Source organism: Sipha flava, unplaced genomic scaffold (assembly GCF_003268045.1).
Source record: "Sipha flava isolate LNK unplaced genomic scaffold, YSA_version1 269_pilon_pilon, whole genome shotgun sequence".
NCBI classification, from domain to species: Eukaryota; Metazoa; Arthropoda; class Insecta; order Hemiptera; family Aphididae; genus Sipha; species Sipha flava.
In genome coordinates, this window is record NW_020272933.1 from 30,726 (window position 1) to 54,532 (window position 23,807).

Genomic DNA, 23,807 nt, shown 5'->3' on the forward strand with positions numbered 1-23,807 from the left:
GAATGACTGATCGGTTTAATCGATTGTAACTGCTTTATATTCTTAAATAATAACACCATATTCAATATCTACAACGTCTCATATGTATAAGACATAGATGATTGCAAATATAAGTATTGTGTTTTTGAAAATTTGAATAACTGTATATGATGTTGTCACCTTTAAAATATTTTTGAACTTCAATTGGAGGTGGAAGATTACCAAACGGGTCAAAATATATAATTTTATCTTCAAATCGGTAATAACTAACCCAGTGAGTACCACTGCCTGAAGACGAATCCAAGTTTATTATAACACATTCAATATTATATGGTTTTTCAGGTAAGTTTTCTCGTGAAAAGACACCACGAAAATGATTGATTTTCAACTTTTTAATGTAATTTATAATATCTTCACAGATAAGAGGTCTGTTCGGTAACATTAGTTTTTGATAGTTTTTTTTTAACTATTAAGTCTTTGCCAATAGGATTGTTTAAATATAAACCATTACCTTTTTTACGATTTTTCACCATATTATATAAACTTAAAAATATTTTGAATCTCTTTGTAAAAATGGAGCCAGAACATACATATAGGTTTTTTGAAAAAATCGTGAGCACGGTAACTAAAAAAAGTTTACCGTGGGACTGTCGATCAAATATTTTGAATCTCCCTGTAAAAAATAGAACCAGAACATACAAATATATACTACTACTGTCTATCTTTAAAAATTTTAAAATAGCAAGTTAAAATAATACACAAAGACGAAAAGTTGACCCTAAATAATATTCAATTTAAATTTTTAAAAAAAATTGCTTACTTAATTCACTGTCAAATTTCAAGAAACTCTTTCCATTTGATTCAAGATTCTTTAAATAATTATTCTTTTCAAATAAGGAGCGATTTAATAGATATAATGTTCATTTATGATATTTTAAATGGTTTCATAATCTGTCCAGATATTTTAAGTTTAATTGATTTCAGAATACTAGGTAGAAACACATGAAATTTAGATTTGTTCTATATACCTAAATTTAATACTAATAGTGGCAAAAATTCAAGCTTTTAGTTTTAAACTTTTATTTATTTCTATACATAAACTAATTGTATATTTATTTATATATTATATTGACATGTTTCATAATGTTTTGGTTGGTCACTGGGTTTATTCTAGGGTGGCCAGATTTAATTTTTAGAAATCCGGGACACCAAAATTCATAAAAAATAGGTAATTATCTAGTAAGTATATAATTACATAGGTATTTGTATATAACTTTTAGGTATAAATAATATTCAAATTAATCAATTAGATAGGCCATCTTTATTTAATTAACACTCAAAATTCTAATAAAAATAATAATACAATTTCCAGTCGTTGAGATAAATATACTAATCTAGGTAAAATTTACTGATTTATTATTTTTCTTTATTTTTGTCGTCCAAGGAGACTTTATATTTATCAGTGCTGTGTATTTTCTTCAGAAATGTAGGATTTTACATATTTTAGGACCTAAATTAGGACATTACTATGCAAAAGTCCAAATTCGGTAAAAATCGATGTCCCGAGAACTTTGTTCGGGACGCCGGGACATGGGTTCCTAAACCGGTAATGTCCCGGGAAATCCGGGACGAATGGCCACCCTAGTTTATTTCCTAATATTTTCTAACAAAAAAATTGCAAATACAATTTAAATGCAAATAGACCAACTTTTATAGGTATACTTCATACACATTTTATGAAGGTTTTTGGTGGATTTTTTTTTTTGCGGGGTTGTTTACCAATCATGAACGTTTAATTTGTTCTAGAGCTGTTGTGGGCATTTGATTGTAATGGTATAATATAATAATACAAATGATTATACGACGTAATTAAATGAAAAGGTACTATGCATTAATTATTTAAATCCATAATTTTATGTTTAATAGTTATATTATCACTATTAACATGGCGTAAGACAAAAAACCAATAAAACAATGACACTTACGACACGTATTAGGTCGTTTAATTGTTCTTTAATCTTCAAGAAGAGTGAAATACTTTTAATTATTAAATTGAAACAATTGGATGAAAAATAACATCTTTTAAACATTTATAAGCATATATTGGTATGATATATGTATATGGTATATATATGGTACAGACGCGTACATAAGGGGTTTTAGGGGTTCAGACCCCTTCCGAAATTCAGGAAAATGATTAAATATGTTTTTATATAGTAAAATTGGTATATAGATTATATTATTATAAAAATGTACAACTTAAAACCCCTCCCAAAATATTTTTTTGTGTACGCACCTGATATGGTATGTATATTATATATTGAATATCTTATCTAGTATACAAACTTGAAACACAAATTGATCACTTTAAATGGTAGTTTTATGAGCTTGTAATAAAACTACAAGTACTTGAATCAGAAATTAGATAATATATTTAATATAATTACCTCTTACAAGCACTCCATGGATCAAATTTTCAATTTATTGAAGTATTTTAAATGCTTTTGTTGGTTAATAAAAATGTAGCCAAAAAAGTTGACTAAAAAACAATTATTACATTTTTACTTTAGCTCAAAACTGAAAAAAAATAGCTTATCATTAAATAACCATTAATTATACTATTCATTCAATATTTTGTAATATTAAAAAATTACTTTTTGATTATATTTTATCAAGGTGTTGTAAGCGAATAGTATTTAGTATATATATATAAATATATATATATTATTATTATTATTATTATTATTACTATTATTATAAATGTATAAATAATATGTACGCGTAGGCATTAGTCCTTTATGTGGGGAGTAATGCAAGTAAGCATTTTTGGGATTGACTGGACGCCTTTTGCCATCCGCATAACCAGTTGTATGATAACCAAGTACATGAACGGTCAATAAATAAACTCATAAAAGTAATTTGTTCACGAGTCTTAACCATTTTTTTTATCCTTTACTTTAATCGAAGTGCGAACTTACAAACGTTACATAGTGTCGACAGACTCTATCAAGTTTAACCGATCCGGCCATAACAAAGGTAATAACTACTTCAAAAAATAATATTAACTTAAATTAATCAAACTAATTAGATGTATTAATATAATACTTTTTATTGAACATAAAAAATTATTAAATTTATTAAATAATAACATGAGTATTGACAAAACAAAACATTGAAGGCAAAAGTTACTTCTTGGTGTGATGCAAAATTTTAGACTAGTAATTATATTAATATTAGGTTTACAATTTATTAATTAAATATGATAAATAAGTTAAAGTTAAAAACTCACAATACAAATGAGTATTATATATATATTAAAAACATATTTTAGATCATGTACAACAATAACACAATCAAATCTAAAATTATGTGCATATATGTAAAAAAAAAAACGGAAAAAATTATCTTTAAATTTTGTTCCAAACTTTTACTTGTTTGCACTAACTACACATTGTATTTAATCATGTTTAGGAACTAATACAATCATTATCAAACAATTTTTATGATACAATGGAGATCTTCTGCGTTAGGCCTATGTTTTGCTGTAATCTTTAAAAACCGCCTAATCTTTTTGTAATAACCAGGACAGTTCCATGTGGTGTTATGTGATCCTCTTCTAAACCTTACAATTTGTTTTAAAGGGCCACAATATGCATCAAACAAATTTGTCATCATTGCTGGAGGAACTAAGGTATCCTCTTCGCCCGAAACAAATAATATTGGTATCTGCATTTTGCCCATCTTCCAGTTGGACATATACTAAAGAAAAGAAAGTATTGAATTAAAATTATAAATAATTCTATTCCCATTCAAATACCTTATTTTTATACAAGAATAAAGGGACGTATTTAAAAAGTTCAAAAGACATAAGTACTGTTGCCATATCTGGTATACTTGTAAATGTATTCTCTACTATTACACACCAAATTTTTTGTGAGTATTCTATACGAGCTGCTAAATCAATAGCCACTGCACCACCTATAAAATAATGTTCATTGTTAAATTTTTTTTTTACAAAAATTGTGTTTAAATAATACATTATTACCTAATGAGCGACCAAATACTATAATCCTGCCAAGATTTAAGTCATTTCGAGTTAATATAAAATCCATTGCTGCACTTGCATCCATATAAAAACCATTTTCAGATGGTGAACCTTGCGATAATCCATATCCACGATACTCGAGCATTACTATATTGCATCTCAATTCATTATAGAAGCCTACTACATTTGATAATCTACATGGAAATATTAATACCACAGACAATTATTAAAATAATTTATAAAAACAATTAGAAGACAATATCCAACCTGTGGCCTATGTTTCCTGCATTTCCGTGCAGGAATAAAATCGTGGGTACTATCTTAGAAATATCACCGGGTTGTTTTATCAAAAACAAGTGTAACCGAGTGCCATCTAAACTTTTGATAAATATATTTTCGTATGGTAAGCCATACAATGATGGTTGTGGTACAAATATTCGTGAATGATCGGGTAGGTCTGGGTAATATAATAAGTAATCTTCCGAATGATATACAAACCCTAATGAAATTTGAAAAATAATTAATACAACTGTAGGAGGATAGAAAAGCATTTACTCACCAATAATACTCAACAGAAGAAATGATAGTGCCACTAAGCCACCGCAAAACCAGTATATCAAAAAAAATGTGATGACCGTAGCTCCGGCGCTAAGAGCACTGAATATCATGTAACATTTTGTCGACATTGTTCTCCACAGTGGCAGACATAATTTGTCCTTGCGGACCAGCCAAGTTTGTAATCTTTCCATTTCGATCGTAAAAGGAATTCGACGAATGATCTGATTAAATAATTTTAAAACACACACAACAGTTAATGTCTGTGTGGGATCGTTCGGTCCATGTTCGTTTTTCATTTTACCTAGTCGCAGAGAAGTAAGACAGAACAGTTCTCTTCAGTGACAGAGCGGCAATTAATTACCGCTTTTTTTCCTTTTCGTTTTCTGTTTCATCTTTCATTGATTTTTAAATTTAACGTCTGGAACTCTTACACACGTTTCATAAAACCCTCAGTGTCTTAACCGATGAACAATCTATTCGGAAAAATTATAACTTTAACAGACTGATAATAAGAAGAGCACAAGTAACATAGAAATAAAAACCTGTTCTTTCCGGCTATCAGCAGAGTATTGTTATTTATTTATAAATATCCGTGTTTACGGTGAAACATCCCAGTGCAGAATGTATGAAACGATACGGATTTATTCACCCATGCGTATATAACTTCCATCCACACACGTTATCATAGAACTGGCGGCTAGTTTGTGTAGATAATAAGTTATCCGCCATGCCTAGCCATTTGTTGTGGGAAATGTCGTTCCATTTAGTAAATCGTTCCTTTCGTTCCAGGTCCACAAAAGGAACGATTCCAAATGACTCGTTCCTTTCGGTACTTTTTATGATAACACTTCGAAAAGCCACACGATAACGACGAAAAAAACCATTGGATAAAACACCATCCCCATAATCCTATAAAAAACTATTTTACATCACTACCAATCTAACATCCATATTGATACGATAATCTAATTTTACTTAAATCGACAAAAAGTCACCAAAAAAAGAATTAATTATTTTCAAAATTAATTATGTTTTTTGTTTTTTGGCGCCTCTTAGAATTTTAAAAAGTATTACGTGAGTTCAACAGCTACCGACTGATGTATTGAAAACCCATTGAGAAAAATATTAGCCCTTAATATTTTTATTTACTATGAGTTAATTCGAGACAGATAAATAGTGTAATATTTGTTTATTTGCCTGAAAATGTAACGTGTTTGGATCCAATTACATGCGCAGTGGCGTATTTACGGGGGGGAGGGGGGGTCCAGGAGTACTAAACCCCCCCAGAACCTCTCCAAAAAATAAAAATTTAACAAAAATTCTTACATATTTGCAGAATTGGCTATGTTAAACATTCACAAGGAAGTTGAAATTACTGTTGATGAAGTGATAGAGGAGTTTCGCCAAAAAATCGAGACAATTGGAATTTATTTTATAACAATACTTTATAATATATAATGCTAAATACAATATATAGGTACATATATATAAAATTACATTAGACTATACGATTACTACATTATATATTTAATTCAACTTCCTCCAAAAACTGCACAAGAACGTAACTATTACACTATAATATATAGTTTATATTAATTATGTATAAACTGTTAATGTATAAATCCCCAAAAAAAATTGAAAATACGTCACTGTACATGCGTCATGTCGTCATGTATATTTACTTAAAAATAATTATGATTATATATCTAACATAGTAACATATAAGTATATAACCAACAACAGGTGAAAATAGAATTTATATGAAACAATATAAAATATGATAAAAAGATATATAATTAATTTGTTAAACTAAATTTACAGAGATATGATTTTTATAAAAATAAAAGTAGTAGAACAAAAAGGGATAAATTTTATAGATATTTACACCAGGCGCGTAGCTAGAAATTTCTAATGGGGGGGGAGGTGATATTCAAAATTGACAAAATTATACACACGAAATTGATTACTTTACGTATATTTAAATTGTTCACATATATATTATTATAATTAATACAAAAAGGAAAAATATTTTTAATTAAATTAACTTAATGCGTTTACTATTTAAAGCTAGAATATCTATTATTTCGTCGGTGGTTACGACTGAATCCTGATAAATATTCATAACTGCTAAGCCGTTCAACCAATTTTCACCGGTTGTGTTCCTCAAATATGTTTTTAAATGCTGTAAAGAGGAAAAAGATCTTTCACTGCTTACAATAGTTACTGGTAAAGTAATCAATATTTTTAAAAGTCGATGAACAGTAGGAAATATTTATTATTGTGTAATGCCGAAAGTACAACAGTCTACGGGTAACCGACTACAAAGTTTTGTTTCGGAGTTTAAATATACATTTACATCCGATGGACACGTATTATCTTGTTTACTATGTGGTATTTTTTTTTAATGCATATTTTAATGATTTTAGATACATATTTGCATGCATATTTGTGTATTTTTTAGAGCTATAAGTCCCTAAGCTTAGTAATTACTAATTAATGGCGGGTCCTGGCTATAGTGCTTTACATTATTGTTATCGTAATATATATTTCATTTTGATAAATAAGTGTAAATCACGGCTTATGATGCATCTTTATCATGATAAAACACATCAAGTATACCATGGCAGTGGGGGGGGGGTGTTACTACACCTATAACACCCCCTCTGGCTATGCGTCTTATTTACACTATAGGTACCTAATAATTTTGAATTGTTGGTAAGTATAATTTGTAGTTAGGTTTTTTAGTTAATAAAATACGTTATTTAATCTTGTGTTACCTAGTTCTCTAATTTGGAAAATTAGTCTATATAAAGTATTTATAAAAATCAAAACAATCAATCTGATAACTTAGTAATTTATAAATTAAATATAAATCAAATATGGTTCTGCGTTGTTCTAGGGATCCGACTATGTATTCAAGATTAAGACGAGTCATTTAAGGAATCTAAGATGAATGTGTTATTGGTATATTACATTTATAAGCTAGAAACCATAAGAACTTATGATAATATACTTATATATATATATATATATACATATTATATTATATTATAATATACTTATTTAAAATAACTTTTTTTTTACTTTTTACGTATATTTGTATTTATTTCTATAGGATAAACTATATAGAATTATTTAAAACTAGTTTACTATTAAGAGAAATAGAATAAATGTATAGAAAATTTAATTTCATAATATTAAACAATATAAAGTATAAGGTTGTGTATGGCTTATCAACCGCAATTATTAATTATTTATAGAAAACACTATTAATAACTTATAAGATACGTATATTAAGGTATATTATATTATAATATAAACATTTTTATCCAAATTAATGTTTAATATTTTATATTATTTTGTAAAACCAAGAATAATGAAGTTAATTATTGATGAAGATTTTGAAAAACAAAGTACGCTAGTTTTTACAGTTTCACATTCTGAAATCAATACACATATTTACTACATATCAGATATCCTGCGTTCCTGCATTAAAGGATAAATGATAATTCTCTCTTTTAAGTTACCTACTTTTTTATAATAACAGGATTTGTTATTTATAACTAAGTATTATAAAAACTTTTACAATTTTGAACAATTTTTAAAATATTTAATAAAAATATACATAATATATTATTAATATCTATATTTTGTATTTTGTATTTTGTATATTATATTAATATTTATTAAATTTGTATGTTTAGAGACAAGGGCGCAGCCAAGAATTTTAACAGGGAGGTGCATCGTGCATAATATACGCTGATTTTTAAACAATGTTTAATTTATTTTAGTAGAAATACGTAGAAATATTTTTCAAATTTTATGTCAATACAAAATTATTTTTATTTATTTGTCGTATACAAAGTAATAAGGGGTATTGGCTACGATTAGAAAATCCGATAATGATCGACAACTGGTAAGCTTATCGCATGTGATAAAAGTGACCGATTTATAAATTGAATATATTAGTGATAACTGGCATGTCCTTTATATTGAAAAAAACCTAGGCGTTTACAGTTATTATTTAAAAAATAAATATTATAATTTAAAATAGATAAACAATAATTATTATGTAAAATAAGTATTATAATTTTTAATAGATAATTATGTAAAATAAATATTATAATAGATTACATATACAAGATATAACATTTTCAATAGGTACCATTAATTTTTTTTTTTTTTTTTGAGAAGCCAGGGTGGTGCAATTGCATTTCCTTGCACCCCCCCTCGCGGCGCCTTTGTTTAGAGAATATTACAAGGATTTTTTTCACCAGTTTGTTTAAATACATTAATTAAATTTGAGGTATTTTTCTTCATTTATGGTGAATAGTAAAATTTGTACCTTCGTGATATTTTTATGAACATGCATTTGTTAGTTATTAGTTTTATTCTGTGATAGTACTCACATCGTAAAAAATACAAATGTAAAACTATTGGTTGGTAGGAACATTGCAACAAAAGAACCGAGTAGGTGCAATCGTTTCGATTCGCTCCTTATTGGATTCGTAATGGTGCAAGTGATACGAATTACGGATATGGAACGATTTGGTTTTGGAGCTATTGCATCTAAAAGAAACGATAAGTTGAATCATTTCGATTCGTTCCCCCTCTGGACTCGTTCCAAAAGAACGATTCTTTCATGAACGATCCATCATTATGTAGTCCGCTATCACTCAATGTGCCGACAATAGTTTGTGATTTCGAACCGTAGTCGGTCCCTTGCTCGGTTTAATATAAAACAGCTTTTAGTATATATTTTTGGTCCCCTGGTGTTTCTAGTGCACGTTTTTCGTGTCGTGTCTCAACCGGATCGCTTATAAAATGTGCCGCTGCCTGTTACTGTCCAAATCGCTGCTGTTTCCCGTCGCGGCTGGTGGTCGCACCTGCAATGCTTTCAGAGACCACCGTCGGTTTTTCGCAAATAGGAACGTCTTGAAATTATACGAACGGCAAATGCTACAAAACATGTTTCCCGAGAACTCTAGGTATCAAGTGACAAGCTTTTTTCAATCAGATTAGTTACAGAACAAAATCGGTATTTGTCAATTGTGCCGAATTTGGGACATTACCTGTATAGTATACATCTATTGCGCCGATATAAAAAGAGTATATTTAAAAGGTATAACAACTATACAGTACAAGTAAAAATCATAATGCCTAAAAACAAAAATTAAAATTAAAATCAAACTAATCATTCTACATATTTGGCATTTACACTAATAGTATATTATATATATTATAATAATCCTACATATTTTGAAAAGTTCTTGGGTCTAATATTAAAATTAGTTTATTTTAATAATTATTTTTTTGTTATAAATGTAGAGTTTGGTCTATTTGTGATAACTAAGAGAACATATATTATGATTGTTACGTTACATTAATTTTAAAACTTCATAAAAAACAAAAATATTTGGAAGGGGTTTATAATAATATTTCCCAAACGTTGAGTGATATGCCTCACATGCATTTGTTGTTCTTTCGCCTGATATATTACACGATAACCAAAGATACAGGGGTAAAGTTGCATTTTCATCAATATATATATATATATATATATATATATATCAATGAGGTGATCGCAAAATGTATTAACTCGAATATCGATCGGTGCAATAGATATATACCTATAATTTATACCTGTTTTATAGTGGCGCAATAAATGTATACCTTTTTTCCATCTCATAATTTTTCTTTCTTTATATGCTATTTTTGGCGAAATTGATATAAAGCCAACAAAATTGCTACTGACGAATTAACAATTGGTCATGATTTTCTATCCCCAATTCCAATATTCTTTGAATCGTTGAAAAAACAACAGTAGACATGAGACTAAATATTATTTAATACCTCTGAATATGAATTATTATTATCACAGTTAATACATTTGCACATTGTTTGTTGAATACTGATGTTTGATTTTTTTTCTATGACTTCTTAGTAACCTCTGTCATTTTTAGCAATGAAATAATAAATTTACTGACCAAGAAAAACCAATGCGTTTATGCTGGATTTGACCCAACAGCAGACAGCTTACATATTGGAAATTTACTCGTTATCATGAATTTATTGCATTGGCAACGTGCCAACCATAAAGTTATTGCATTGGTAATTATCAGTTAACTAATGCTTTTTTTTTTCAATAGATTTTAATGTTACATTTGAATTTATAGATTGGAGGTGCTACAGCTCAAATAGGTGATCCAAGCGGAAAATCTAAGGATAGAGATAAACAATCTTCACATATATTGTCATACAATGTGAAAGGTATTACTAGTAGTTTACAAGCTGTATTTGACAATCATGCTCAGTACTTTTGGAAATCAAAAGATCTTCTACCTGAACCAATGTGAGCTTTTTGAGGTACTTTTTTAACCTTTGCTTTTTTCAATTAAATTTGTGCAATACAAATTTTATAATTTTTGTAGATATAACTCTTATTATTTTGCATCCACAATACCATACAGAAACATTTATTAAATGTATTTTTTTATAGTATAGTGAATAATATGGAATGGTATGAAGGAATTGGTGTTATTGACTTCATGAATAACATTGGTCGACAATTCAGGATGGGTACTATGTTATCCAGGGAGAGTGTTAAAACTCGTTTATCTGGTAGTGGCATGAGTTTTACAGAATTCACTTATCAGGCTTTCCAAGCATATGATTGGCTGCATTTATTTAAAAAATACAAATGTTTATTCCAAGTAAGTTTAGTAATGTAAAATTTAATGAGATTGAAATGCACATTAAATTGCAGTTATTTGTTTAAGATAGGAGGAAATGATCAAATGGGAAACATCATGTCTGGTCAAGAACTAATTAGTCGACTAGAAAATACTAGAGTTTATGGTATACTATATTTCCATGGTTGAATAATTAATTAACTTTATAGAATATGCATATCTAATCTGTAGTATTTGGTAGTGTTAGGTGACATTTATTCTGTGGAAACATTATGAAATATGAAATTTTTTTTATTATTTGGGTTCTTTTATAATTCATTGATAATTATTTCAGGTCTAACAGTTCCTTTAATAACTACAGACTCTGGCGATAAGTATGGGAAATCAGCCCAAAATGCTGTATGGTTAAACTCTGATAGAACTTCACCATTTGAATTATATCAGTTTTTGATACGTACTGCAGATGCTGATGTAGAGAAATTGTTGAAAATGTTTACATTTCTTTCATTACCTGAAATAAAAGAGCTAATGAGTAAACACAAAGTGAATACTATAAAAATATTGTATATTTATTTATATTTTATGAAAACTAACTTGTATTTGAAATTTTTTCAGGCTAATCCTGATAAACGAATTCCACATAAAACATTGGCTCGTAATGTTACAACATTGGTTCATGGAGGTATTATAATATTTATTCAGAGACATATTAATACTAACATAATGTGTAATTAAGTAATCTACTGTATATAGAAACTGGTCTTCAAGAAGCAATAGTAGCCACATCAGCATTGTATGATAATAGTATTGAAACTCTTAGTACGTTAAAAATTAATGATATTTTCAAAATATTTAATGGGGCAACTACAGTTGAACTTATGCTTGAACCTGGTATTACTGTACTACAAATGGCAATGAAAGCAAAATGTTTTTTGACTGAAAGTAATTAATATTTTATGTTAATTTAATATAAATTTAATTATGATCCATAATTTGTTTTTACAGAAGATGCATGTAGAATAATTACAGCTGGTGGATTTTATATTAACCATCAGAGAATAACCAATATAAGTGAAATTGTAACATTGTCTATACACATTTTGCCCAACAAAATTTCTTTAGTAAGAGTTGGTTAGTAATATTGTTTATTATTAGTTAAAATATTTAATTTTATATAATAATTAATAATATTAACTAGATGTAAAAAAATTTTTTTAAATAAATTATGTTTAATTTTTTCCTAGTGGTAATTTGTTTCTCGGCTAATGATCAACTTAACTGATAATACTTATTTTCTCTGTTAATTTATAAATGTTCTATTAACACAAATATTATTCAATCCCACTTTACAGCAAATTTTGATTTAAAAAAATTATATATTAAATCAATTATTAATTAGAAAAGTTGGTTTTCAATGCTCTTCTACTATTTCCTTACATTCATAAATGATATTTAAATTATTTTAGTTTAATAAAATCTTATTTCTAATTAATAAAATTAATATATACCATATTTTGCATAAATAATATAATAGCTTTGTTTCACGGTTATGGATGGATTCTAATAATGGTTTGATTTAAAAACAGTGTTAACAATATTGTGTAGTGTCGGGTGTATGCTTTGTGGTGTACCATTTTAAACCAAATGTTTCTAGTGTGGAAGTCAGTTGTGGATTGTAGATAATATGAAAAATGTATTACTAAAGGTTTTGTTCTAAGTTCTAGTTATAGAGATATTATATAACCAATAATGGTAAAGTTTCATCATTGGTATGGCATATTTCATATTTTTACAGCATACTTTCATTTTTTTAATTAACGAAATGTGAAATACTATTGACAAGACGATGTGGGAACTGGTAATTATTAGGGAAATATAGTTATAACTGATTCCACACCAAAAACCCCCATAATGACATATGCATTTGTTAATATATTGTATAGTGTATACACACTAAAGTTATACTTTTTTAAAGCGAACAGTATTTACCCTGACACTTTTAAAAAACAATCATATCAGTATACACTATTATTAAAAAAGTAGACAATTTTTGTTAAAACGAACAGCTATTATGTAGAGGTGCTCTTTAATTTTTTTGAAAATATTAAATTTTCCTATTCTAATTTGAGTAATAGTTACAGTTACTCGTTGACACTCTATTTTTTTTTGTGTCAGTGTCATTATGTATAACGTTTATTAAATAAATAATAATTCATTTTTTGATTTTAGGAAAACGGAATTATTGGATTGTCAAGTGGATAATGTAAGATATATATAGTACTTGGCTATATTAAAAAATAATATATAATCAATGATTTAGGTAATAAAAATACATTTTTGAAAAACATAAAAAGTTTATTTCAAAGTCCTTTCTCATAATATTAAGTCTTGTGGCATAAATAAATATATTAATAAATAATAAAAAATAATCAAGTTGTGAAAAATTTCTGCTACTTGGAAGATAAATTAAACCGCATTCAGACATAAACTGTATTCATTGAAATGGAACACAGTTATAACAGTCTTATTCCAAGCAATATTTAATAACAATATCTCACAATAATTAAAATTTTAAACATTTTACTTGGAAATAAATATAATTATAAAACATTTTGTATCCTACAGTAAAAATAAATGGTTAAGAAATCAATTTTTCTTTCAGCTCTTTTTTTTTTAAAAATAGTATTTTTTTACGTAATATCATTGACATTGAAATACTTAGTAATATAATATAAATGTCATGTGTTTTTTTGAAAAAAAAAACATTTCAAATTCTATCATATATTATTAATAATGAAAAAATTTGAGCGATATTAAATCTTTAAATATGTATAAAATATTTCAATTTTGGGTACACAATTGATAAATTTTTTTTATCATGTCTTACCAAATATTTTGAATTAGATCAATTTTATTTTTTAATTTAAGTACTGAAAATCATAATAACTATTGAGTTAAAAATGGTATTCATCAATTATATGAGAACTTTAGAATGATTAATTTTTTACTGGTAACAATTAGAATCATTCTTTATAGAGGTTTAAATAAATGAAAATTACATTTTCAATAACATACACAGCTTTGAATGAAATATATGTTTTGATACATTAAATGGCAGTAATTTCTTGTTGGAGTAAATCTTGCGGAGAGCTAACTTTATCAACACATTTCCAAAGGCCATATGTCTTTCCAATGGTTGTTTGCCACAAACGTAGAGTACCATCTTCAGATCCTGAAGCGTATAACTCACCATCTGGTGAGAAACGAACACAGTGTACAGGACCGAAATGACCTTTAAAAGATTCTGAAATAGATATTTATCAATGAGTAAAATGAATAAATTTAGATAATATTTATTAATGCTTACCAATTTCTTTTCCGGTGTTGTAATCAATTTTATACATTTTAAGATCTTCGCCTCCACATACAAACATAGACTTGTCTCTATGCAAAGAAGCGGTATTGACAAGGGTAGGTACAGTAACTTCATTTACTTTTGACAAACTAAACAGAATATGTTAATTATTTAATAAAATATAAATAATGTTAATATTATTACCTATCAGCATTCCAAAAGCTAACACAGTTTCCATGTGCAATGGTCACAATTGATTCATCTCTAGATACTTCTAAACTGGTCGGTATGGCATTGAACTCCATTTTGTGTATTTCCTAATGTTAATATGATAAACACATATTTTAAAATAAAAATATAAGCAAACAAAGTTAATTAACACACTTGTCCAGACAAAGGATCCCAAATTCTAACGGTCTTGTCATCAGCACATGAAATTATCCTTCTATCATTTTGAAAGAACATAACATGTTTTATACCAGATGAATGACCGGTGAATGTTGTAACAGCTTCTATAAGTGAAAAAATATATTAGTAAAGTTCAGTTCGTCGAAAAAAAAAACATATTTATTGAAGGAAAAATTATTAAAAAATAATCTTGGGAATAAATACAAAAAATAATAAATTATAAGTAAAATTTAGATGTATATGAAATTGCATATTTTTTTCTATTGAACAAATTTAATTCAGATCTGGATATACATTTTATTTATGTTCTATTAAATCAAATAATTTAATGAAGAATTAATTGGTTTGAATTTTTCAGTACTTTTTATCACATACTAGTTAAAGTATTTCTGTTCCTTGAAAGTCATTATAATCAATTTCTACTATATTATTTAAATATGAAATATAAGAATAATTATCTTAAAATTGTGTTTTAACAAAATATAACAAATTTGTATGAAATGTAATAATTTGATGTTAAAATTTCAATAAAAAATTTTTTTTTATATTTATTTAATAAATTTAGCAGAGAAATTTTTTTGAACAGTAGATGGAAGTATTCATTTGAAATTTTACAGTCAACAGAATTTTCAATAAAATATTTTTACTTTTAAACCATAGTAGATAAGTATAGTATTAGTAGATTTAAATCATTTCTTTCAAATATAATATATTATAGAAGGTATTTAAATTTAATATGTATAAGAAAAATACTATACTGTATAAGAATCTTAACAATTTTTAAACTAATTTTGTTACTATTATTAGAAAATTTTATTTTTTAGAATGTTAAAAAAAAACTATGAAAAATATTAAATGCTTTTAGTTAAAAAAAACTGAGCAGAGAGAGGCAATTCAATTTTCTTCCTCACAGCCCAACATATTTTTTTACTGTTTTCAATATATTATTCTACTTTAAATTGGGGTGGGATATAAATTCTACTAGCGCTATAAAATAATCCAAGGTCAATAGGACAGTGACAGATCGACAGATCGACCATGTAAAGTTTATTGGCTTGAGTAGTGAGCTATACTGTAGCAAATATTAGTAGTAGTGGACCTTGAATAAAACCATATATATATAGAGATAATAGCTTTTATAAATGCATGAAAACAGTTCCTGATAAGATTGGACAGCAGTATGGTGAAAACATAAATACTGTTTTTATAACTCATATTACATCCATATATAATGCATAACATTACAATAAATAATATTAATTAAAATTTTTCTGTACGGAATACAAACCATTTGATTTGTTGAGATCAAATATTCTGAGTAATTTTTCATTGGAGCCAGTTGCAAGGAAAATGCTGTCTTTTGAAAAATTTACGCTTTTTACAATGTGTTTATGCTGAAAAGATTGTACTTCCCCACCAGTCTTAGCATCCCAAATCTAAAATTAATAAATAAATTAAATACAAGACGAAAAAAAAAAATAAGAATACAATTATATTTTGGGATCTATTTTTTTTTTTTTTTTTAGTTCTTTTTGTTTTAGCCATATGAACATATAAAAAAAATGAAATATATTATAATTATTTAACTGTTTTCAAAAATACATATTTTAATATTAAGTTAACTTTATAAAGAGAAATACCAGTTACTTTTAATTTATATTGTTCATTATTATTATAAGTAATTAAAAAATATAAGGCTATAAGGCTCATAATTTTCATACTATTTTGAGATTTCAACTCTACTTTAAAAACTAAAAGATCAGTTGATTTACATTATTTAAATAATAATAAAAATACTTAACAAAAATAAATGGAAGAAAATAGTTGATATTTTTCCAATCATATATTGTACACAATAATTATTATAAATAAATAAATTATACATGCATGAACAACTTATTTAGTTAGCTATCTATATAATAACGAACAATAATTTTAAATATTAATACATAATAACAAACTCCAAGAATAAAGCCATAAATATCCAAGTTCAATTAAATTACATAAGACGAATCATGTATGTATACACATAATACATTTACAATAGGTTCCAAATAATTTTTAAACACATACCATATTGGTTATCTTTTTTTTTTTAATTTACATGATTGACCAGTTTTAACAAAATTTATATCTATAAGGAAAAATGTCGCTGCTTCATCATGTTTATTAATATTCTAAATCAACCATAAATATTTTCTTAAACCAATAATTAGTTATAAGTTATAACTTATGATCAGGGCTCGGGACTTTATGTGCTTAAAATCTTAAAAATATGCATTTATTTTTAATTAAAAAAGACGTATTAATACAAATTTAATTAAAAAAAAAAACAAATCTTGCATATCGTCCGTGATTCGTCGATTACTGAGTATTGGCAGACAAAATAATACTGCGAAAGATAAATAAAAATAAAATTGTCTTCAGAGCTAAAAATAAAATGGGTTCCCGAATAAAATAGGCGGAATAACGCTATGGAGTATTGCCTTGTCGGCATTATTACAGACGAATTCATAAGAGATAAAAACTGATATAGAATGAATAATTTAACAGCGCGTTTTATTTTCTAAATAACATTTTTAAAACGTGTCAAAAATGAAAATTTTACATTAATATTTTTGATTAACTAAAAAAATTGATTTACGAGTAAATTATCAAAATTATTTTAAAATATACAAGTTTAAATCAATAAATCTAAAAAATATGCAATTGAAGAAAAAAAATCCAAAATATGCAAAATGATGCACAATAAACTTTTAAACTTCAACTCCAAACACTATAACACAAATTTGTATTGCATCAGATTTATTCTATATACTTCCCAAATAAATATGCAAATGCATAAAATCCCGAGCTCTGCTCATGAGAAATAACTATAGTTTTGATTAATTAATAAATATATAATAGTTAATCACAATTTTATAATTAAAACTTAATACAATAATTCAATGGTAATGATTAAAATTAAAAAAAAATATTATAGAACATAAAAATATATAAAATATAATTATATACTATATTCCAATATATGACAAAACAAAATGAGAAAAAAAATGTGATATGAAAAACTAGAACTAAAACTTCTTTAAAAAAAATGAATTGAAAAATCATTATTTATGGTTTAGTGCAAAAAGCAGGAATGTGTTATAAATAGAATACATTTTTTAAAAAAACTATTAAATACTACCTATAGGTATAAAATTCAAATTTAATTTTTAAAAAATTTACTCAAATATCTAGATTATGTTTTAGAGTTAACTATTAAAATTTAAATTGAATAATGACAAATAATTTCCACAGTAAAGGTATTATTTTTTTAAATTTAATTTGTACATATTTTGTATATAATTATTTACAATAATGTTATTTTTATTTATAATATGAATAAAAAAATAGTTTTTAATTTAAATATAAATCAAGGTTTGTAATTCGTTAATTAAGAACTAAATATATATTTTGAAATTCTTAAAATATTTAAGTCATAAAATAATTTTATGCTGTTTGAATAAGCAAAATAATATCCCATTTTACATGAATTTATCCTTGATGAATGTAAATCGATTACATGAGCTGATTAATAATATTTATAATATTATGGTCAAAAACAACTATGGTCATTTTTATAACAGACAATAAAATGTAACTCTTCTTAAATAACTATAATTCAAATTATGATTTTGAAGTAAAATAAAAAATGGAAGAATAAATATACTTTTACAGTGACAATAAAATATTAAGTTTGTTTTTATTCAAAATTTCATAACAGCATAATCAATTTAATTATATCAATTTTAAATTAATATAAAGATTTGTTTAAGTTTATATAATGTAACTACTTTATTTAACTTATAATCATTTAAAATTTAAGACAAATATTAAGACATTAAGACTAACATTTAAGGCATTAATGAATATGTATTTTAAATTTAGAAATAAGATATAACTGACGTAATAGTTATTAGGTGTTTACTAATTAAACATCTTGAAGTATATATTAATAAAAATATCTTAAGTAAAAATTAAAAATAATTATTAATTTAACATTTTCAATTTTAATCTTAACTTTTATAAAATTAAAAGCAAGTTAAGTATAATTTTAACCCACAATGGTTTGATATTTTCATTAATTAATAATAATAATAAATGAAAACATGAAATACTTATACAATTTTGTGAATATTATAAAAAAATTGAAAGTTATTTATAGATAATCAAAGACTGTTCAATAATATTTAAGATTTGGAAAATACTGTTAACACATAAATAGAAAATATAAATTGTTAGAAAAATCAAATTTAAATAGCTCAAGGTACAGTCAGGAACTTTAATAAGGGAATGTGTTTATACTAACAATACTTAAATTATTTAAGATATAGGTAATAAAATAAATATAAAGGAATATTTTTTCAAACTGTATGAAAATACAAAGTTATTTTAGTTTTTTTATGGCTATAAAGTAGTGCAGGCTACTAGAAAATCTGATAAAAGTAGTCTCAATCTGAAATTTTTAAATTTTATAATTTAGTTTTTTTTTTAAGCCAGGGGCAGCAAGTGTATTCCATTGAATTTCCTATGTTTAAGTATCAATCAAATGTAATTCAATCTCTTAATAAGATAAAATTATAATTTGTTAATTTATCATTAAACCTTAAAATGGATATAATTTTTTTATCATCTATAAAGAGTACAATTAATAAAAATTACAATCTTTAAAATATTTATATTTTTCCAATAATTTCTCAAAAAGATTTATATTAGCATTTAAAAAAGTAGGTATTTGTCCATATAATATTAAATGTATTACCTATTATTTGATTTTTAAATGTTAGATAATTTATCAAGTGTAATTCAATCATATTTTTCATATTTGTATATACTGTTATAAGTATGTATATTAATATTGATATTATATATTTATTATGAATCCAAAGAATTAATGTTTCTTTATTGTAATTATAAAATGAATTACCATTATTTTATAGAAAAAATGAACAATGTCAACATACATACATGTACTACAATGATCTAGGAAGCAAATAAACAATAATCATATGAGGAAGTTAAATTCAAGGCTGACACTAGTTATATTTCATTATAAAAAAATCAGCATTCGTACCTTAGCTTCAAAATCTGCAGCACCACTTGCAGCTACTGTCGCTTCTTTGTTCAAGGCTACCCCCCAAACGGCACCTTTGTGGCCTTCAAATGTACCAATCCAATCACCAGTATCTCCTTGTCTCAACATGGGTTTTCCATCTGAATCAACGAAATTAATAAAAAAATTAATAAACACACTGACACAGTTAAAATACATTAAATAACCTTTGCACGCGGACATTAAGAAATATCCATAGTCGGTGATGTCGCTGAAATCCAAGTGTACAACAGGCCTGGTGTGTCCACTGCAGGTTAATGGCGTTTGTTTAAAACTCGACATTATTCACATAAAATATAGAAATTTAAATAAAAAAATAATAATTTCCGATGTATATGAGTATAGAACTTTCGATAAGTCGAACGAACTTAATAAATTAAAAAAAAAACTTTACTGAAGGATACATGAATGGCAACACGTTACACGGACGGTACGCATACGAGTTACTGAAGTTGTAAATAAATGCGAAAAACAGGTTGATAAAAGATTGTAAAGAACAGTGTGACCAAGAAAGTAATACGAAATTTTCTGATCCCTACCTTCAAAAAGTGTGAACGTAATGTATAGACATATAAAAGAATGGACCGCGCTTAGAGAGAGGTAAAATTGATTTATAAAATGGTTGGTTAAATTTATAAAATATATATTAATATTTGATAAAGATATCGATTTTAAAACATAATCTCAATACTTAGATGGGACTTTTCAAGGGTGTATTTGAGGGGGTGGTGAAGGGGGCATTCACCCTCCATGATTGTATTTTTTTTTAATATAATACATTGATTTATTTAAAAAATGTAATATATAAATAATTAGGAATATAAATTATTAGTTTATCATTATAATATGATAATAAATTCAATAATATGTCATTTTGGTCATGGGTATCAATTTTTGTTTATCTTCTTATATCATAACATTTTTGATTGTAGAACTAAGGGGATATCAAGGTGGGTATATATCCACCTTGGTGGATATGTAAGGTGGATCAATTAAAAAAAAAAAAAAAGCCCTATAAATCATTTCGGCTATTTTCGCCACTAGAGCGCGTTGTTATCAATTTGTGTCCCATGTAATGAATGAATAATATATAGAAACTAAGCGATTTGAATATTATTTTGCATCATTTTATTTTATAATTGAGCAAATATGCCCAATTTTCAAAAAAGGTAACCGAAAAAAAGTAGAGAATTATAGAGGAATAACACTGTTAAACACTGGGTATAGGGTATTACCATTAATTATACTCAAAAAATTGCAAATTTATACAGACGAGATAGTAGGTAATTATTAAAGCGGATTCAGGAAAAATAAATCAACACATATTTGTCATAAGACAAATTATGGAAAAAGTTACGAGTTCGCGAAGGATCTACATATGGTTTTTGTAGATTACAAACAAGCATATGATAGCATTAATGAAAAAAAACTATGGAAAATTCTTAAATACTTTGGTTTACCAACTAAATTAATCAACATGATAAAACTGTGTAACACGAATATCAGCAGCTGAGTCAAGGTGAACAACGAGATATCATTTTCGTTCATAATAAATAGTGGATTGAAGTAAGGGGATGCAAAGTCACCAGCACTTTTCAATATGGCACTGGAGAGAATAATTAGAAAGATACTGCGAACTGAGACATTAAACCTTGACGAAGGAAATGTCTTACTAGCATATGCAGACGATATAGTGGTTATTGGGAACTCGCGAAAAGGTATTCAGAATACTGTTGAAGAACTGATAAAGATAGAAAAAAATATTGGCTTGACAATCAACAGTGGAAAAACTAAATACATGAAGGTAAGACGAGGAGGGGGTGACTATAATAACCTCCACGTGGGAAATAACACCTTTGAATAAGTACAAAAGTTCAAATATCTTGGGTCTACCCTAAATAACCAAAACAACATACATGGAGAGATCAATATCAGATATGGCGCGGCTAACCGATGCCTTTATGTGCTGAAAACCTTCTTTAAATCTAAGCTGTTGTCAAGGAAGACAAAACAACATCTATACATCAGTTACATCCGCCCTGTATTGACATATGCATGTGCCACATGAGTAACGATGAGAGGTGATGATGAAAACCTAAAGTTATTTGAGAAAAAAGTTCTTAGAAATATTTATGAACCTGTATTGAATAATATAGAACAGAAATGAGAAATAAGAATGAACGCCCAAATATATCAGCTTTACAAAAGAGAAGATGTGGTCCAATTCACCAGAGGGACAAAAATAGAATGGGCAGGCCATGTATGGTGGGCCAATGGAAGTATATTGAAAGGAGCATTGACATATATGGCAAGGGGAAGACCAAGGAAAAGATGGAAGGACAACGTCAAAGAATTATTAGAAGACATCGGAGTGGACTGGGAACAGGTATATGATGGAGTGAGGTGGAGGGAAGTAGTTTTGGCGGCCAAGAGTCTAAATGGCTCGTAAAAGCCTTTGAAAAAAATATATATATATATTATTGTTTTATTTTTATTTTTGATTATTGATTATTTAGGCTAGGTTGCTGAAGCTAGACTATGCACCGACAACTGTGAGTTTTATTTTATTATTTATTATTGCTGTTGGGCCAAAAGTACCAATTATACGTGCTTTTAATTTATACTTATTTATTTAATATTCTTGTTGTGTGCTACATGAGCCATATTGTTATTTTGTATGTATATTTTTCTATTGTGTGTCGTGTGGGGTTGCGTTAGTCTTATTATTATTATTATTATTTTGTTATTTTTTTTTTTTTATTATTATTATTATTATAAATATTTTTTTGTATAAGAAATATTCAATATTTAAATACAAGGCGTATTATCCTTTAAATAAAAACTAATAAAATTTCAATAAAACATTTTTTTAGTGTATGGAAACACACAGGGGTGTATTTAGACATACTTCTAGGGGGGGGCTCAAATTTTTTCTTTAATTCAGGCTCAACATTTAAAAGTCAAATTTTGGTAATATTTAAATTGGGTGAATCCTTAATATTTGTGGTTTTTTCTTTTTAATCTAATGCTGGATCCACTTAGAATCGAATTTTGTGTAGTTTTTTTTAACATCTGTCTGTGTTTTGAAAGTTACGCTTGTGTCTTATTTGATTTTTCACTAAGTATGGACTTAACAAAAATCTCAATTCAATATTCATAGCCACGCATAATTTGATTTCGTTTTAAAATGATCCACATTAAAAAAAATTTATATGTGTATCTCACATATATCCCCCCTCCCCTAAAATATGCTCCTGGAACTACGTATTATTACATTACATATCCGGCCCTAACAAACTTAATTATGATAAATAAATAAAAATGTATATTAAATTATTTATCTACTTATTAATATTACATTTTTATTTAGGTAAATCTTTATTTTTTTTATTCGAAATTTCTTCTTTATTAATTTAATGTTTTAACTTAAGTTAACTAGGTTAGGACTTATAAATCCACCAATTACTCCCTAGCTTCATTAGACTAAAATTGAATTAAGAGATGTTCGCTACTTTTTGATTTTACTCTAAATGATGCCCGTTAATATCTACTATTTTGGTCAGGAATTCGTTTATTAACAATACATAATATGTAAATATATATATAAATATAATT

General features: G+C 26.5%; 3 protein-coding genes across 4 annotated transcripts; 1 reads left to right on the top strand and 2 right to left on the bottom strand.

The window, feature by feature from the left end:
* Nucleotides 1-3,468: 3,468 nt before the first annotated feature.
* On the bottom strand, nucleotides 3,469-5,368 carry LOC112685194 (protein ABHD13). Of its 2 annotated transcripts, XM_025557011.1 has the most exons (7): nucleotides 5,125-5,368; nucleotides 4,884-5,055; nucleotides 4,584-4,803; nucleotides 4,292-4,523; nucleotides 4,025-4,218; nucleotides 3,797-3,957; nucleotides 3,469-3,738 (listed from the first exon to the last, which is right to left on the bottom strand). In XM_025557011.1, the coding sequence occupies exons 3-7, from the start codon at nucleotides 4,771-4,773 to the stop codon at nucleotides 3,469-3,471; spliced, it is 1,047 nt and encodes a 348-aa protein (XP_025412796.1). In that variant the 5' UTR covers nucleotides 4,774-4,803; nucleotides 4,884-5,055; nucleotides 5,125-5,368. The 2 variants fall into 2 exon arrangements, with proteins under 2 accessions (XP_025412796.1, XP_025412795.1); XM_025557010.1 differs by lacking the exon at nucleotides 5,125-5,368 and having other exon boundaries at nucleotides 4,584-5,118.
* Nucleotides 5,369-9,406: 4,038 nt separating this feature from the next.
* On the top strand, nucleotides 9,407-13,883 carry LOC112685221 (tyrosine--tRNA ligase, mitochondrial). The gene is made up of 10 exons (XM_025557044.1): nucleotides 9,407-9,570; nucleotides 10,546-10,693; nucleotides 10,759-10,934; nucleotides 11,082-11,295; nucleotides 11,362-11,440; nucleotides 11,609-11,817; nucleotides 11,890-11,956; nucleotides 12,028-12,216; nucleotides 12,280-12,405; nucleotides 13,504-13,883. The coding sequence occupies exons 1-10, from the start codon at nucleotides 9,407-9,409 to the stop codon at nucleotides 13,539-13,541; spliced, it is 1,410 nt and encodes a 469-aa protein (XP_025412829.1). The 3' UTR covers nucleotides 13,542-13,883.
* Nucleotides 13,884-14,285: 402 nt separating this feature from the next.
* LOC112685195 (serine-threonine kinase receptor-associated protein) lies at nucleotides 14,286-20,650 on the bottom strand. Its single transcript, XM_025557012.1, has 7 exons — nucleotides 20,360-20,650; nucleotides 20,154-20,293; nucleotides 16,326-16,473; nucleotides 15,014-15,141; nucleotides 14,834-14,946; nucleotides 14,642-14,778; nucleotides 14,286-14,578 (listed from the first exon to the last, which is right to left on the bottom strand). The coding sequence occupies exons 1-7, from the start codon at nucleotides 20,472-20,474 to the stop codon at nucleotides 14,382-14,384; spliced, it is 978 nt and encodes a 325-aa protein (XP_025412797.1). The 5' UTR covers nucleotides 20,475-20,650; the 3' UTR covers nucleotides 14,286-14,381.
* Between the last annotated feature and the right edge of the window lie 3,157 nt (nucleotides 20,651-23,807).

Excerpts from the sequence above, each read along its gene's own strand:
- LOC112685221 (XM_025557044.1), top strand. The coding sequence starts at position 9,407 with ATGTGCCGCTGCCTGTTACTGTCCAAATCGCTGCTGTTTCCCGTCGCG. Across the intron at positions 10,694-10,758 it reads ACCATAAAGTTATTGCATTG|ATTGGAGGTGCTACAGCTCA; the intron begins GTAATTATCAGT and ends TTGAATTTATAG. Across the intron at positions 10,935-11,081 it reads GATCTTCTACCTGAACCAAT|TATAGTGAATAATATGGAAT; the intron begins GTGAGCTTTTTG and ends ATTTTTTTATAG.
- LOC112685195 (XM_025557012.1), bottom strand. The coding sequence starts at position 20,474 with ATGTCGAGTTTTAAACAAACGCCATTAACCTGCAGTGGACACACCAGG. Across the intron at positions 20,294-20,359 it reads CTTAATGTCCGCGTGCAAAG|ATGGAAAACCCATGTTGAGA; the intron begins GTTATTTAATGT and ends TCGTTGATTCAG. Across the intron at positions 14,779-14,833 it reads AGCTTTTGGAATGCTGATAG|TTTGTCAAAAGTAAATGAAG; the intron begins GTAATAATATTA and ends TATTCTGTTTAG.
- LOC112685194 (XM_025557010.1), bottom strand. The coding sequence starts at position 4,878 with ATGAAAAACGAACATGGACCGAACGATCCCACACAGACATTAACTGTT. Across the intron at positions 4,524-4,583 it reads TCTTCTGTTGAGTATTATTG|GGTTTGTATATCATTCGGAA; the intron begins GTGAGTAAATGC and ends AAATTTCATTAG. Across the intron at positions 3,739-3,796 it reads TATTCTTGTATAAAAATAAG|TATATGTCCAACTGGAAGAT; the intron begins GTATTTGAATGG and ends TCTTTTCTTTAG.